This window comes from Monodelphis domestica, chromosome 1, assembly GCF_027887165.1.
Source record: "Monodelphis domestica isolate mMonDom1 chromosome 1, mMonDom1.pri, whole genome shotgun sequence".
Taxonomy (NCBI): Eukaryota; Metazoa; Chordata; class Mammalia; order Didelphimorphia; family Didelphidae; genus Monodelphis; species Monodelphis domestica.
This window is the reverse complement of record NC_077227.1, coordinates 126,218,920-126,233,342: the sequence shown is the minus strand read 5'-3', so window position 1 is coordinate 126,233,342 and position 14,423 is coordinate 126,218,920. Positions and strand designations below refer to the sequence as shown.

The 14,423-nt window shown below is 52.8% G+C and overlaps 2 protein-coding genes across 4 annotated transcripts in view; one reads left to right on the top strand and one right to left on the bottom strand.

Moving 5' to 3' along the window:
• The window catches only part of SEMA4B (semaphorin 4B), a 41,747-nt gene extending 31,625 nt beyond the window's left edge, over window positions 1–10,122 (top strand). For both annotated transcript variants that reach the window (XM_007479323.3, XM_007479322.3), the window contains exons 4-16: window positions 335–498; window positions 840–902; window positions 1,578–1,676; window positions 4,650–4,761; window positions 5,230–5,346; window positions 5,544–5,695; window positions 6,048–6,229; window positions 6,422–6,569; window positions 6,861–7,071; window positions 7,182–7,297; window positions 7,429–7,595; window positions 7,972–8,057; window positions 8,214–10,122. In XM_007479323.3, the coding sequence (XP_007479385.2) occupies window positions 335–498; window positions 840–902; window positions 1,578–1,676; window positions 4,650–4,761; window positions 5,230–5,346; window positions 5,544–5,695; window positions 6,048–6,229; window positions 6,422–6,569; window positions 6,861–7,071; window positions 7,182–7,297; window positions 7,429–7,595; window positions 7,972–8,057; window positions 8,214–8,950 (2,354 nt within the window). In that variant the 3' untranslated portion in view covers window positions 8,951–10,122. The remainder of the gene's footprint in view (window positions 1–334; window positions 499–839; window positions 903–1,577; window positions 1,677–4,649; window positions 4,762–5,229; window positions 5,347–5,543; window positions 5,696–6,047; window positions 6,230–6,421; window positions 6,570–6,860; window positions 7,072–7,181; window positions 7,298–7,428; window positions 7,596–7,971; window positions 8,058–8,213) is intronic.
• Window positions 10,123–10,727: 605 nt separating this feature from the next.
• CIB1 (calcium and integrin binding 1) lies at window positions 10,728–14,401 on the bottom strand. Of its 2 annotated transcripts, none has more exons than XM_007479315.3 (7): window positions 14,213–14,401; window positions 13,831–13,865; window positions 12,311–12,380; window positions 11,874–12,024; window positions 11,657–11,775; window positions 11,477–11,565; window positions 10,728–11,003 (listed from the first exon to the last, which is right to left on the bottom strand). In XM_007479315.3, the coding sequence occupies exons 1-7, from the start codon at window positions 14,261–14,263 to the stop codon at window positions 10,982–10,984; spliced, it is 537 nt and encodes a 178-aa protein (XP_007479377.1). In that variant the 5' UTR covers window positions 14,264–14,401; the 3' UTR covers window positions 10,728–10,981. The 2 variants fall into 2 exon arrangements, with proteins under 2 accessions (XP_007479377.1, XP_001363940.1); XM_001363903.4 differs by having other exon boundaries at window positions 12,263–12,380; window positions 14,213–14,382.
• Between the last annotated feature and the right edge of the window lie 22 nt (window positions 14,402–14,423).

Here is a 14,423-nt window from a genome sequence, read left to right as displayed (position 1 = left end):
AGTCTTGGATCATATACATTGCTTTCAAGAGCCCCATTAGGCTGCGCGTGCCAAGTCTTCTAGCTCCCTTTTCTCTTCAGTGATCTGCCTAGGATTTTTATACAAATTAGATTTCAGATGTTTCCAGGAAAATATAGGTCATGAGGAACACCAGCCGCACCATGATTTCTCGTATTGTGATTCTCCCTCTCCCCGCTCTGGCCCCATCATTTCCCTGTGGCTTCTGCCTGATGGGAGCCCCAACTGATAGTTCAGAAATTGTTCAACTCTGGGAGGTAGATCGTGAAGGGGGAGTGTTGGCAGCCCCTCGTGACGGCGGCGTATCTCTCCCCAGACTCACAGGAGCGGACAGTGCGGAGGTTTGAAGCGGAGGGCATCGCCAACTACACAGCCCTGCTGCTGAGCAAAGATGGAAAAACCCTGTTTGTGGGGGCCCGGGAGGCCCTGTTTGCCCTCACTAGCACTAGCAGTTTCCTGCCCGGGGGGCACTACCAGCAGGTAAGAGAGTCTGGGGGCAGGTGGATGGGGTGAAGGAAAAGAACGGGTGGTGGGCAGGCAAATTGGACCGAAGGTCTTCTGGGACAGGAAGGAGGGAAGAAACGTTTTTTGTTGTTCTGTTGATCCCTTTCAATAGCAACAACACCAAAAAGAGTTGTGAATTTCCTCTATTTTAATATCCCAGAGTAATTTAATGTATTATTCATAATATTCTTAACAATCATTTACTGCTTAAGGTGCCATTAAGAAATTTTTAGCACAGACCTCCTGGACCCCCAATCTTTAGCCTATCCTTCCTCTTCCTTAGTATTAACCTTGTTCTTTTGTCGGGGATCTTCTAGCTGCTGTGGAGTGCCGATCCAGAGAAGAAGCACCAGTGTGTCTTCAAGGGCAAGGACTCACAGGTGAATTGATTGGAGTGCAAGGGGGTGCCTCTAGGCTGAAGAAGGAACAGCAGGTTGTGGGAGGGTGTCACCCCCAAATAGAGTCTTCCTGGAAAAGCAGCCCTGACTAATCCCTTTTTTGATCTAGATAAAGGGACTTTAACCAGTTGTAATTGAATATCCATTGACCTCTGCCTTAGCGGGCTGCTACGGGAGGAAGAATGGGTGACTCAGAAGGGAGTCTTCCTTTCTAGAGGGGAGCAGATCTTATTTCTGGTGGTCTTGAGAGGCTTGGAGCCCTGAGTAGCAATCCCAACAAACCTCCAACTCAGGACATTTGCGAGACCCCTTTGTTCTGTAGTGTGTTGGCATGGAGGCAGTCCTGGGAATTCCTTTGAGGATCATGTTCCCCTCCCCAGAGGTCCCAGAAGATGCTCCCTGGTCTCGAGAACCCCAAATAGATGGTGTTGCTCTGGAGAACCCCGTCTTCTCCCGTCTTGGTCACTTCAATGCCATCTGGGAGTCTAATTCAGTCTGAGAAGCCTGAGGTCCCCCCAGGTTCATGCAGCCATCTTTCTTGAGACCCCTAGAGTGGAGCCGTATTTTTTCTGTGGGGCTCCGTAGTGTTTGTATGTGGTGATGAACGAAGAAAGGAGGGGAGCGTGCAGGATGCTAACGGTTGCTTTTTCCTCCTAGAGGGACTGTCACAACTACATCAAGCTTCTCCAGCCACTCAACAGCACCCACTTGTACACCTGTGGCACAGCTGCCTTCAGCCCCGTCTGTGCCTACATAGTAAGTGACAGTCCTCGCCAGTCACCCCACTTCCTCAGGTCCCATGAGGGCTGTCTCCATTCTCAGACGGGCCAGAGGAGCTCCATAAAGCTGCCCAGTGCCTCCAGCTCTGGTCATTTCATGTAGAGAACTTGGTTTTTTCCAGTTCTTCTTGAAATTACTCGAGAGAGGGACATAGGATCACAAATTGGGCTGGAGGAGACCTCAGAGTCCATTTAATCTACCCCCTCCTTTTTTCCCTCTTTTTTTAAATTTTATTTTTTATTGTTAAACAAAACACACTTCCATATTGGTCATTGTTGTAAGAGCACTCCTAGAAAACCAAAACCCTCAATACACTGATGTGAGTCAACTCCGGCAGTTCTTTTCCCTTCCCCATTTTATAGATCATATAGAGGAAACCAAGGAGTATCAGGGACATTAAGCCACTTGCTTAAGGTCATATCAGTGGTAAACAGGTAGGCAGCAAGGTGGAACAGTGGACAGAATATTCAGGCTCGGAAGACCTGAGTTCAAATTTGACCTCAGACATTTCCAAACTGTGATCCTGGGCAAGTCACTTAACCTCTGATTTTTCTGTCTCAGTTTCCATAACTGTAAAATGGGAATCATAATAGCACCCACTTTCCAGAGCTTTTGTGAAGATCAGGTGAAATAAATTTCTAAGCACATAGCCCCCTGCCTGCCTGGCACATAATTGGTGCTTAACCAATGCTTGCTTCCTGCCTTCCTTCCTCTAAGGAGAGTCTTATATGCATAGAAGATCTCAGTTTCCTCATTTATAAAACAAAAGGAATAGACTAAACGAGCTGTCCGATTCAGCCCTAAAATTCTAGGATTTGTCTAAGAATTGAAAAATTACTTTCTGTGCCCAAGACACTGACCCTTATATCTCAGTATGGCACATGGGTGATGCTACATTCCTGAATGCCAGTGCCAGTGTATGGGGTGCTCAGGGAGGAGTAATATATTTGGTATGGAGGGCTTGTCGTGCCCTCCTAGGGCAGCTCTCCAGCCTCTGACCCCCACCTGACACCCAGTTCTCACTTGTGGCTCCCAGTAGCTGCTAGCATGCGGCAGCGGCCATCCCCGGCAACGGCTTTGACAGGCCGGCTAAACCTTGTGAGAGTAGCCATCAGGTAGTCGACCCCTGGTGAACCAGGGCTTTGCTCACCCAGCATGTGAAAACTGCTTCGGCGGAACAGGCGGAAGAAACCAACAAGAAGGTTCAACGGCTGAGATGGCGACGCAGCAAGGCACTGTGGAGTGCTCAGGGCGTGCTGGAGCACAAAAGACAACACGGCCATCCAATGCAGCTGAGGAAGTCTCCAGGTGTAACGACTTTTCGTGCCACTGGACCCAGGCTTCCGACGCCGAGAGAGTGGGACCATCTCTGTGCATTGACTCTTCCACTTAAATCTTCATGCACAAGTGTCTTTGTGCACAAAAACGCACAAAGTCAATCGTCATCCTCGGTTATCGAGAGACTACTACACACGAATGCCAGTGCCAGTGGGTTAGGGGAGACCTTACCAAGCGGGAAAGACTTAGCAGCAGATTTGGGGTGGTTGATTGCATAAAGCCTGGCTTAGCTCAGTCCAGAAAGATTCAACATCAAATGGGCTAAAGCATTAGGGATTTTTTTTTTTAGTTAGAACAACTCCTAAAAACCATTTATTAATAATAGCATTTGGGCATAGGTGGGTGGCTCAGTAGATAGAGTGCCAACCCTGGAGGAGGGAAGTCCTGGCTTCAAATCTGGCCCCAGCTAGGTTTGTGTATGTGTGATCCTGGGCAAGTCAATGAGCCCCAATGGTTTAGCCTTCATTGCTCTTCTGCTTTGGAACTAATACTTAGTATCGATTCTAAGACAGAAAGTAATAATTTTTTTTTAACCCGTACCATCTTGGATTCAATACTGTGTATTGGCTCCAAGGCAGAAGAGTGGTAAGGACTAGGCAATGGGGGTCAAGTGACTTGCCCAGGGCCACACAGATGGGATGTGTCTGAGGCCAAATTTGAACCCAGGACCTCCCATCTCTAGGCCTGGCTCTCAATCCACTGAGCTACCCAGCTTCCCCCTGGAAAGTAAGACTTTTAAAAAAATAATGGCCTGGAAGGATATGCTCAATGCTGATGAAAGAAGAAGCTCCCTCTTTGAGATCAGAGCTTCCTAAAATTTCCCTTGAACCAGAAGCCCTCTGCCAATGCAGATCGAGTGTTCTACAACTTAGAGTCTTTATTGCCTGGAGCGCTGTGAAATTCAATCAATCAATCAATTAATAATAAGCATTAATCACTTCCTGTGTGCCAGGACAGCTAGATGGTTCATTGATAGGGTGCTGGGCCTGCGCTCGGGCAGATTCATCTTCGTGGGGCCAAATCCATCCTAAGACATTTACTGGCTGTGGGACCCTGGCTAAGTCCCTTACCCCATTTCCCTCAGTGTCTCATCTGTCCAATGAGTCTGAGAAGGAAATGGCAAACCGCTCCTGTATCTCTGCCAAGAGAACCCCAGATGGGGTCATGAAGAGTCATCCGTGACTGAAAAGAACGGAACAACTATAACAAAGCTGTGTTCCTGGCACCGCTCTAAGCAATGGGGTACAAAAAGACCCAGAAGACAGTCTCCACCCTGAAGGAGCTCACCAGTCTAGTGGGAAAGACGGCATCCACGCAAATATAAATATATATAAATAAATTAGCAGATACAGGATAAACAGGAAATAATAGCCGAGGAAGGGCTCCCCTGATTTGCCTGGGGTCACCCCGCCGGTATGGGGGCCTGGAATCCAAGCAGTCTCGATTCCCTTGGAATCGTTGGCTTGCTACTTGTTGGCCCCCTCTCCGGCGGCCTCTTCTCATGACTTGTTCCCATAAATCCAGCCTGCTCCCTGACATCCTCGTTGACTCCTGCGCCCCTTGGCTGCGCGGCGCCAGGGCTCTGAATGGTCTCGTTTGTCTTCTCCTTAGAACATTCAGAACTTCAGCTTGGAGCAAGATGGCGCCGGGAACGTCGTGCTTGAGGATGGGAAGGGTCGCTGTCCGTTTGACCCGGAGTACAAGTCCACGGCCATCCTGGTGGGTAAGTGTCCGGAGCCTTGGAAGGGGGCGTTTGGCTCCGTCCTGAGCACCATCCCGGCGAGGCAGAGTCGGGACCCCGCCCAGGAGCTTCCTCCGAGTGGTTCCCTTCCTCCTCCGGGCCGTGGTTGCCCAGGCTCTCCTGTGGACCGCGGAACCCCTGGGCTCGCGAGTGTGTGGCTGGGGTCAGGCACGCTCAGCTGTCGTTCGGGTCTGCTTCCGAGGACGGCCTGGCTGTGGGGAAGGGTGCTGCTGGCCGGTGGGGGACGGCCGGAGGAGGGGAGATGCTGGGAAGTGATGGGGCGCACCCGAGAGCAGCCTTCGCTTCGAGCATCTGCGCCCCAGCACGAAGAGGAGGAACCTTCCAGGTCCTTTCCAGGCCGCGACGCCACAAAGGACAGCTTGGAGCTGCCCTGGGCTCGGCCAGGGGGCCGCGCTGGGGCTGTTCCCATGGGAATGTTTCTCTTGGCAGATGGCAAGCTTTATGCCGGAACAGTCAGCAACTTCCAGGGGAATGAGCCAACCATCTCCCAGAGCCAGGGGAATCGCCTCACCCTCAAGACGGAAAACTCCCTCAACTGGCTCCAAGGTGAAGATGCCCCCCCCCCCCCCCCCCCGGCCTCGCCCCCCGGAAGCAGGGCCCGCGAGAGAGGGAAGCGGGTGGCGGGGCCCGGCGGGGGAGGACTTTGCCCGAACACTGTGACTCCGGCGAGGCCCTTTTGAGCCACGGGGCTCCCCTTGGGCTTCGTCCAGCCGCTGACTCGGAGCCTTTCCCACCCCACACAGACCCGGCCTTTGTGAGCTCCGCTTACATTCCCGAGAGCCTGGACAACCCGCGCGGGGACGATGACAAGATCTACTTCTTCTTCAGCGAGACCGGAAAGGAGTTCGACTTCTTTGAGAACACCATCGTGTCCCGGATTGCCCGGGTGTGCAAGGTGAGGGCCCGGGACCGGCGAGCGTCCGTCCTTCTCCCACCTGTTGCCAGGCCTTTCTGCGTCTGCCACATTTTAGATGGCAGCTCCCTGAGGGCGGGCAGCAGGGGCTGCTTTTCCTCTGGCCCCAGTGCCTAGCCCGGTGCCCTTCATGCAGCGGGTGCTTAATAAACGCTTTATTGTACAGAAATAAAGCGTAATGACTGAGAGGCGGGAATGGTCAGCAGACCCCACAGGCCTTGCCTGCAGGCAGTGGCCGTCCTGGGAGGTCAGAGCTGGGCAGGGCGCCGCGCAGCGTTAGAGACTCCCTCCCCACGCGGTCCCACAGAACCCAGCCTTTCTTCTCTCCGGACAGGGGGACCTGGGTGGGGAGAGAGTCCTGCAGAGGCGGTGGACGTCCTTCTTGAAAGCCCAGTTGCTTTGCTCCCGGCCGTCCGACGGCTTCCCCTTCAATGTGCTCCAAGATGTCTTTGTGCTGAGCCCTGGCCCCAAGGACTGGCAGGACACCCTCTTCTATGGCGTCTTCACGTCCCAGTGGTAGGTGCCCGGCTGGCCACAAGCCAGATGAGCCGGGGGAATAGAAGGGTCTGGACCGTGTTAACGAGTGAGGAGGAAGCTGGGGGGGGGGGGGGGGCTGCACATCCTCCTCTTGCCATTTGGAGAGCTCCGAGGGGGCTCTGTGGTCGAAGCCGGGCCCTCGTGACGGCTCCGCTCTTCTCTCCGTTGCAGGCACCAGGGCGCTGCGGGGGGCTCAGCCATCTGTGTCTTCACCATGCAGGATGTGGAGAGTGCCTTCAACGGCCTCTATAAGGAAGTAAACCGAGAGACCCAGCAGTGGTACACAGTGATGGATTCGCCGACGCCCCGGCCAGGAGCGGTCAGTGTCCCCTCCTGCCGCTTTGCCCCGCTGTCGAGCCTCCCTGAGGAAAGCAACGGCCACCTAGCCTCGGTCCGCTCACCCTGGCTCCGGAGTCGGAGCTCCATCCATAGCGTAGACCTTTCGGCGTGTATAAACGTAGAACAGACCTAGAAGAGGCTTTTGAGACGTCAAATACCCGTTAAAGGCTCGGCGCTTCCTCCCAGCCCTGATGGACAGGCGTTTCCCCGGAGGCGTCCTGCTGCGTGTCATTCTTTCTTACCTTTCCTTCCGTTTACATTTTTCCTCCAGTGCATCACGAATAGTGCCCGGGAGAAGAAGATCAACTCCTCTCTGCAGCTCCCTGACCGGGTGCTCAACTTCCTCAAAGATCACTTTTTGATGGATCGCCAGGTCCGGAGCAGCCCGCTGCTGCTGCAGCCCAGGGCCCGGTACCAACGCCTCTCGGTGCACCGAGCGGCCGGCCTGCACCGCTCTTACGACGTCCTCTTCCTGGGCACGAGTGAGTTCCCTGGGCTCTGGGATGGAGGGAAGGGGCCGCTCTGAAGGGGGCCGGAGGGGCGCCAGGCCTTCTTGTAGGCGGAGGAGCTGAGCTTCCCTGTCCTCCCACAGGCGATGGCCGCCTGCACAAAGCTGTGCATTCAAGGCAGAGGATGCACATCATCGAGGAGATCCGGCTCTTCCCATCTGACCACCCGGTCCAGAATTTACTGTTGGACCCCCAGAGAGTAAGCAAGGATGCCCTGGAGAGGAAGGGACGCGAGGCTCGGGGGATTCCACCCTGGGATTAAGGGGAGTCGTGGGCCCGGTATCCCAGGATCCATCCCAGATTTCCCTCACGGCCTTTTGTCTTGTTCAGGGACTACTGTACGCTTCTTCCTACTCGGCTGTGGTTCAGGTGTCTGTGGCTAACTGCAGCGTCTACACAAGCTGCGGGGAATGCATCCTGTCCCGAGACCCGTACTGTGCCTGGAGCGGCACCGGCTGCAGGGACGTCAGGCACTACCAGCCGGATCTGGCCTCCCAGTAAGAACGCCCCTTCTCCCCCCGCTGGCCCACGTTCCCCCCGCCGGGTCCTTTGCTGAGGCGCTTTCCTGGGCGCTGGCCCGGGCCTTCTGCCTCTTGTTCTCCCGCTTTCACTCTGGAAGCAACACTGGAGCGAGTTCCACCCTGATCTTAACTAGCAATAGCTCACGGTGGTACAGTGCTCGCTGTGTGCGCTTTACAAGTAGCCCGTTTGATCCTCCCCACAGCCTTGGGGGGAGGCTCTATTCTCCTCATTTTACAGACGGAACAATGGAGGCAAAGAGGGGCTCAGTGACGTGCCCCCGAGAAGGGGGTGCTCTCCCAGAGGGTGGCGTCCCCTCGCTGGCCCGAGCCCTCACTTTGCTCTCCTCCTCAGGCCGTGGGTACAGGACATCGAAGATGCCGACACCGGGCGGCTCTGCAACAGTTCTGCCTTCGGCCTCCTGCCTCCCGGCTTCTCAGGTGAGGCGTTCTCTCTCCTTCGGAGGGCGGCCAGAGATGGGAAAGGGTCCGGGATCCAAGTGCAGGGGGCGGCCTGGAGCCTCCGGGGCCACGTGCTGGGGCTCCGGGTTCTGGGGGCGGAGCTGCCTCGCACCCTAATAACTGTTTCCTCGGCAGACAAGACACCGTGCAAGCAAGTCCACTTCCAGCCCAACACGGTCAACACCCTGACCTGCCGGCTGCTCTCCAACCTGGCGTCCCGGCGCTGGCTCCACAACGGGGCGCCCGTGAACCACTCCGCCTCTTACCGCGTGCTGCCCAGCGGGGACCTGCTCCTGGTGGGCAGCCAGGACGGCCTGGGCTCTTTCCAGTGCTGGTCCCTAGAGGAGGGCTTCCAGCAGCTGGTGGCCAGCTACTGCGTGGAGGCCACCGAGGGGGCGGCCGATGGGGAGAAGGGCTCCATCATCCCGTTAATCATCAACACGTCCCGGGTGAGCTCCCCTGCCAACGGCAAGGCCGCTCTGGCCCCTTACAAAACCTACTGGAACGAGTTCTTGCTCATGTGTGGCCTGTTTGGATTTGCCGTCGTGCTTCTCGCCCTCTTCTTCCTGTACCGCCACCGGGACGGCATGAAGCTCTTCCTCAAAAAGGGAGAGTGTGCCAGCGTACATCCCCGGACCCGGCCCGTGATGCTTCCCTCAGAAAACCGGTCCCTCAATGGGGGAGGCCCGCCTAGCGCCCTGCCCGACCACAAAGGGTACCAGGCCCTGGCTGACAGCTCTCCGGGGCTCCGGGCCTTCACCGAGTCAGAGAAGAGGCCACTCAGTGTTCAGGACAGCTTTGTGGAGGTGTCTCCCACGTGCCCCCGGCCCCGGGTACGGCTGGGCTCCGAGATCCGTGACTCTGTGGTATGAGCCGAGATGGCTCACAGCTAACCCCGGCTCGAGGGACTGTGACTCCGTGTAGAGTAACCAGCCGGACCTCTTCCTCATCAGACAGCACCCAGAATCCCGAGAGCGGAGCGAGCTGGGCAGCTCCCTCCCAGTTCCTATGGGACCAGCCGGAGGGAAGAGGATCCTCACTTCTCTATAAGCATGACTGTGAGGCGTCTCCTCTCAGTCAGGAACAGAAACATGGGGGGTTTGTCTGGCCCCGAGCGGCCACCTTGGAGCTCCACACAGGGAGGCTGCAGCCAGAAGCTGTCCAGAGGGGGCCCAGGTGCTCAGTGACCTCTCTCATTCATGCTCAGACTTTGCTGAGACTGTCGATTCCTGAGCCCTTCTGAAAACATTTTTTTTTAAAGAGAAAATGTGAAACAAGCATGAGGAATGAGAGGTGACCCAGAATTCTTCTTCCAGCCTTGGTTGCTGGAAGGGATTCGGTCCATGGACTTGCCTCCCTACACACAATCTCCATGGGGCATTTTGGATGTATTAGAACAATAATATGGATGCCTGAGCCTGAGGGAAATCCATCTTCTCTTCCACGTGCCTCCTCCTAATTCGCCTCACGTTCTGCTGCCAAAGTTATTGCAGAGGCCTAGGGCCAACACAGAAGCCTCCGAGGAGTCTTGGCTTTTGCTGTGCCAGGGACCCCTGACAGTCTGGAAGCCAACCCAGGGCACGCTTCCTCCCTACCTCCACAACAATCAGGCCATGGACAACAGGAGGGTGGTTGTGTCACTGCCATATCCTGTCCAGCCACAGGACTAGTGGTAGCCCTCTTGGGACACTAGAGGGATGGCATAAGGTTGGTTTGTTCCCTGTGTCAAGGGAGGAGATAGAAGCACATTCCATTTTTTATGGAGTTCACATGGACTAGATTTACTGTCTTCCCTTCCTGATAATCTAAAAGAACCACTGTGTCCCTTACCTTCCTTTGTCCTTTGGCCCTTTTGGACTTCCGACTTTCCCTAAATAACTAACTTCCTCAAGCTTGATAATTCTCTGGCCCTTTGTGCTGTTTCTGCCCAAAGGGACATTGACACTGCCCAGTCCAGGGACCATAAGAATCTTGTGTTTTATATAACTTTTTTTATAAAATGCACTTTACATTTTTTTAAAATAAAATTGGAAATTTAATTTTAGTCTATGCAATGGGCCTTTCCTCTCACACTGAATGCTATTAATTAAAAACTGCTTCTGACTGCCTTGGGCATGGAGAGAGCTTCAGGAGAAAAGCTCAATCCTCTACCCACCTCCATTTCTCTTAATGCTAGGCTTGACTCGACTTACACTTTCATTAAGCTGCTTCATCTCACTTTCTTCTGGCGGGGCAGTGGTCAACGGTCGATTTGTTGTTGCTAAGTAAGATTCAGACGGGAAAGAGATGTTAGGAATTTTAAGTTAGTTTGTTCTGTAACTAAGTTACACGAATGAGGTGAGGTGGCGACCGCCAGCAGTCTAAGTTTTTACAATTAAGGACGCAATCTCCATGTACTGGGAGAAAGATAGCCTAATAGGATAGGAACAATGTGCTGAGCACAAATAATTCACCCTTCTCCAAGTAAACACAGAACAAGAAGTTCATTTTGTATCCTGCACGTTCCTGCTTTTAAGAGAACTCTATGACCTGACTCTACTGTAGTTCAGAAATGTTCTATTAGTTCCTTCCTCAGTCTAACTCTTATTAATCTTATGAGACCTCTCTGGCCTCCTCAAGCTTTGTCCAATGTACCCACTGAAGCATGCATGAGCAAAACTTCCAAATATTTATTATTGATTAGTATAAACATGAACAGTGTTGTCATAATGGCAGTGAGGAGAGGAGAGGCCATGGCTTGGAAGTACCTTCCCTGCCCAGGGGACTGGACTGCTCCGTACAAGCGCCAGGGCTAGCCCAGGCATAGCGACCATTTTCGAGGAGTTGGCACTGCAGGTGAGGTCACTGCATAGAAGAGAGTTTCTCAAAGAGAGGTTGGTGCAGCCGGACACTGCAAGTATCCATCACAGGACAATCTTAAAGGAACTGGAAGAGATGAAGATACAGGGGTTACTGATCCACTATAGAATTGGCATGTGAGTACAGGACAGCAAATGAGACCCAGATCGGTAAATGTGTTCCCCTAAAATCCATTGTGGGGGGAGGGGGGCATCTGGGTGGCTCAGTGGATTGAGAGCCAGGCCTAGAGATGGGAGGGCCTAGGTTCAAATCTGGCCTCAGACACTTCCCAGCTGTGTGACCCTGGGCAAGTCACTTAACCCCCATTGCCTAGCCCTTACCACTCTTCTGTCTTAGAACCAATACACGACATTGATTCTAAGACAGAAGGGTTTAAAAAAAAAACCAAAACATTTGGAATTGGCTTAGTCCCAGAGGATAATGGGGTTGACTCGGGTCATCCCTAACCCAAAGTCACTTATCTAACTCACCCTCTTCCTACCCTCCTGCTTCTAGCAAGATTCTAGGGTGCCTAAATCACCAGGTGGCCCTGGTTGTACCTGGTGAAATCAGGTGAACGGGAGATGACGTGTTGGAACTCTGAGAGGTTGATGGTGCCATCCCTGTCAATGTCAGACTCTTCTAAGATCTGCCCAGGGATAAGCGATAGAAGTTCAGTCAAAAGCCCCAAATACCTTCCCTTCTCCTACCCTTCATTTCCTTATACTGTCCAGGCTTACATTCTGAATGAGCTGATTCATCTCAGAGGGACTGAGTTGAGTGTCCTCCTCTGTCCCAGTAAGGCGGTTCACCAGCTGCTTCAGATCCTCTTTGTTCAAGGTCCCATCATCATCAAAATCTAGTTAGGAAAGACCAAGACAAAAAGTGATTCCTGCTGAAAAGACCATCATGCTGCCCCTTTCCACTCACTATATACCCTAGTCCTTCAGTCCTTACCGAAGATGCGGAAGGCATAGTGAGACTTAATGTCAGGGGTAGCTGCATCACTGAAGACACTGAGGAGGTCCAAGAAGTCCTCAAAGCTCAAACTGTCTTTTTCTGGTGCTGTGGAGAACACACGGCAAATACGGTCCTTGAAGGGGTTGGCCTAGAGCAAGAGAGGCTCTTGTAAGCAAAAGGACACTGGGTTTCTGATAGGGAATCAACCACTACACTTGGATTATATGTGTCCTTTGTCCAAAGCCCTGCCCTGGGAACTACAGAGGACTGCCTACATCACTAGAAAAACTGGAATAAGAAGGGGTTAACAGATTGCGAAATGTTCCAGAGATCCCAAAACTGGCAGTAATGAACTACTGAATGAAACGCTGTGAGAGGGGTATCACCTTGAGCTCTGGAAGTGTTAGGACCTTCTCGGTGGGTACCCTGGATACCTGGGCCGTCAGAGAGTCCACCACATTCTGAGACTCTGGAGGCAGCAGCTCAATAAACGTCTTGTGGGCCCTGGTAAAGAAAAGCAAAATTCATTCAAGCAACTCACAAATATTTATTCAATCCACCAACCAAACAAATACAATGCTTGAAGTTATAGTTTTTATTAAACGTTTAGCACTGTGGGAAGCTACCCTATATCTTACTGTTTAGTTAGGGTAGATAGAGAGGAGGGATGTGGGGACACTGGAATTAAAAAGAAAAACAACCAGAAAAAGTCAGGATCCTATGAATCAAAGGCAACAAAATATGAGAGATATCACAAAGCATATGGCTGGGATCAATAAAAAGTGATGAGGCTTCAAAGGAAAGAAGAGATTACTGTGGCCTAGTCACCAAAGAAGCCTTCATGAAAAATGGGTGGTAGGAATCTGTCAGTCAGTCAACAAGCATATAAATATATATATATATATATATATATATATATAAGTCCCTGATATGTGCCAGGCACTGTGCTAACTAAACACTAGGGATACAAAGAAAAGGGAAAACACAGTAGCTGCTCTTAAGGAGCTCACAGACCAATGGATTATCCCCATTTCACTGCCTGCACCAAGAATTAGTCTCTTCCAGTGTCCTTTAGGCTCACTCTAGATTCTACTCATTCAAACTTTTCCCAGATGCTCAGTCAATATAGCTCCTCACCCCTCCCTCAAGCTGCCCCTTCCAAGAAGGGTCTGGAACTTCCATTATTGACAAGTTCTCTGAAAAAGCTTTATCCCCCAGCCTTGATCTCTAATCATGTAAAACAAGCACAAAGAAAGGGCTGGTCCAAACACTCCAAGCTGAAGAAGTGGCTGAATTTCCACACTTTTATACTTGGTGCCTAGGGGAAACAGCACCACCCCTTGGTCAGCAAGGGCAGAAAACTAAAAGTAAGGAGCACAAGACTGCCATCAAAGCCAAAGAGGATTCTGAAGATCCTGCTTCTGGAGCCTCTTTTCCTGGAACATATAGCCCATGGGCCAGCTTCAAGTACAGGTTTATGACTGACAACCCAGCAGTGTACACGAGACCTGTCTCAGGACAGGACAGAAAGAGAAGAAGGCAAAGCAAGGGAGAGTAAAAGCAGCATGCAGGTAGTGGAAAGGCACTGAACTTTGGAGTCTGAAGACCTACATTCTAGTCCCAGTTCTGCCAACAGAGTAACTGTGTGACCTTGGACTAGTCACTTCAGCTCTCTGGGACTCGATTTCCTCCTCTGTAATATGAGGAAAGTGGCCTCAGTCTCCAAGATTTCTTTCAGTCCTAACACTCATCATAGAACTAGATGACCTCAGAGATAGTATAGTCCAACCCCTTCATTATTCGGGGGAGGAGACTGAGGCTCAGGGAAGGGAAGTGACTTGCCTAAGGTCACACAGTCACTCAGTGGCAAAGCCAGGCCAAGTCTTCTGGCCATAAATCCATCTGCTAAGTCCAGCTGCCTCCTGAGTAGTGTGGAGGCTGTAGGGGTACTTACAGGAGGATCTCCTGCTTCGTCAGGAACGTTAATTCCTGGAAAGGAAAACGAGAATTGATCGTTGGGCGTTGATCAGCCCGAGCAGAACAAGAGCTCCCCTCATCCCCTTGCTTGCATCCCCCCACCAGTCTGAAGGAACCTTGCACTTGGAGCCTTTTCAGGGTCCCCCATCCCTCAAGGGTAGGAGAAGATCAATGGGGAGGGGAAGGAAGAAAAGGGCTAGGCTGTGGGGTGGAGGGGGAGACGGGCCGTGCATGGCCAAGGGCCGTCGCCCCCCAACCCCATGCCCATGGGTCCAGGGCCCAAAGCCGCCCACCCAGCCCGGGGAAAGCACTGCCCTGGCCAGAGGCAAGCCTGGACAGATCTGTCGTCCCCACCGCACCTGGTACTCCGACAGCAGCTCCTTGGAGAGCTGGCTGGTCGAACTGCCCATAGCCTTGCTACACCCTCCGGGTCCAGACCGAGCGACTCCGCCAACTCCGATCCCGGACAGCAACAACTTTCCCACTCACTTCCGCCTCTCGCGTCACCCGCCCCGGCCGCCCGCCCAGTCCCCGCGGCAACCGAGGAAATTCCGACCACCCCGCCTCATT

Bases quoted from the DNA above. Each gene is read 5' to 3' on its own strand.
- CIB1 (XM_001363903.4), bottom strand. From the start codon at position 14,263: ATGGGCAGTTCGACCAGCCAGCTCTCCAAGGAGCTGCTGTCGGAGTAC. The intron at 13,866-14,212 runs GTGCGGTGGGGA...TTTCCTTTCCAG, and splicing joins AGCTGCTGTCGGAGTACCAG to GAATTAACGTTCCTGACGAA. The intron at 12,381-13,830 runs GTAAGTACCCCT...TTTCTTTACCAG, and splicing joins ACGAAGCAGGAGATCCTCCT to GGCCCACAAGACGTTTATTG.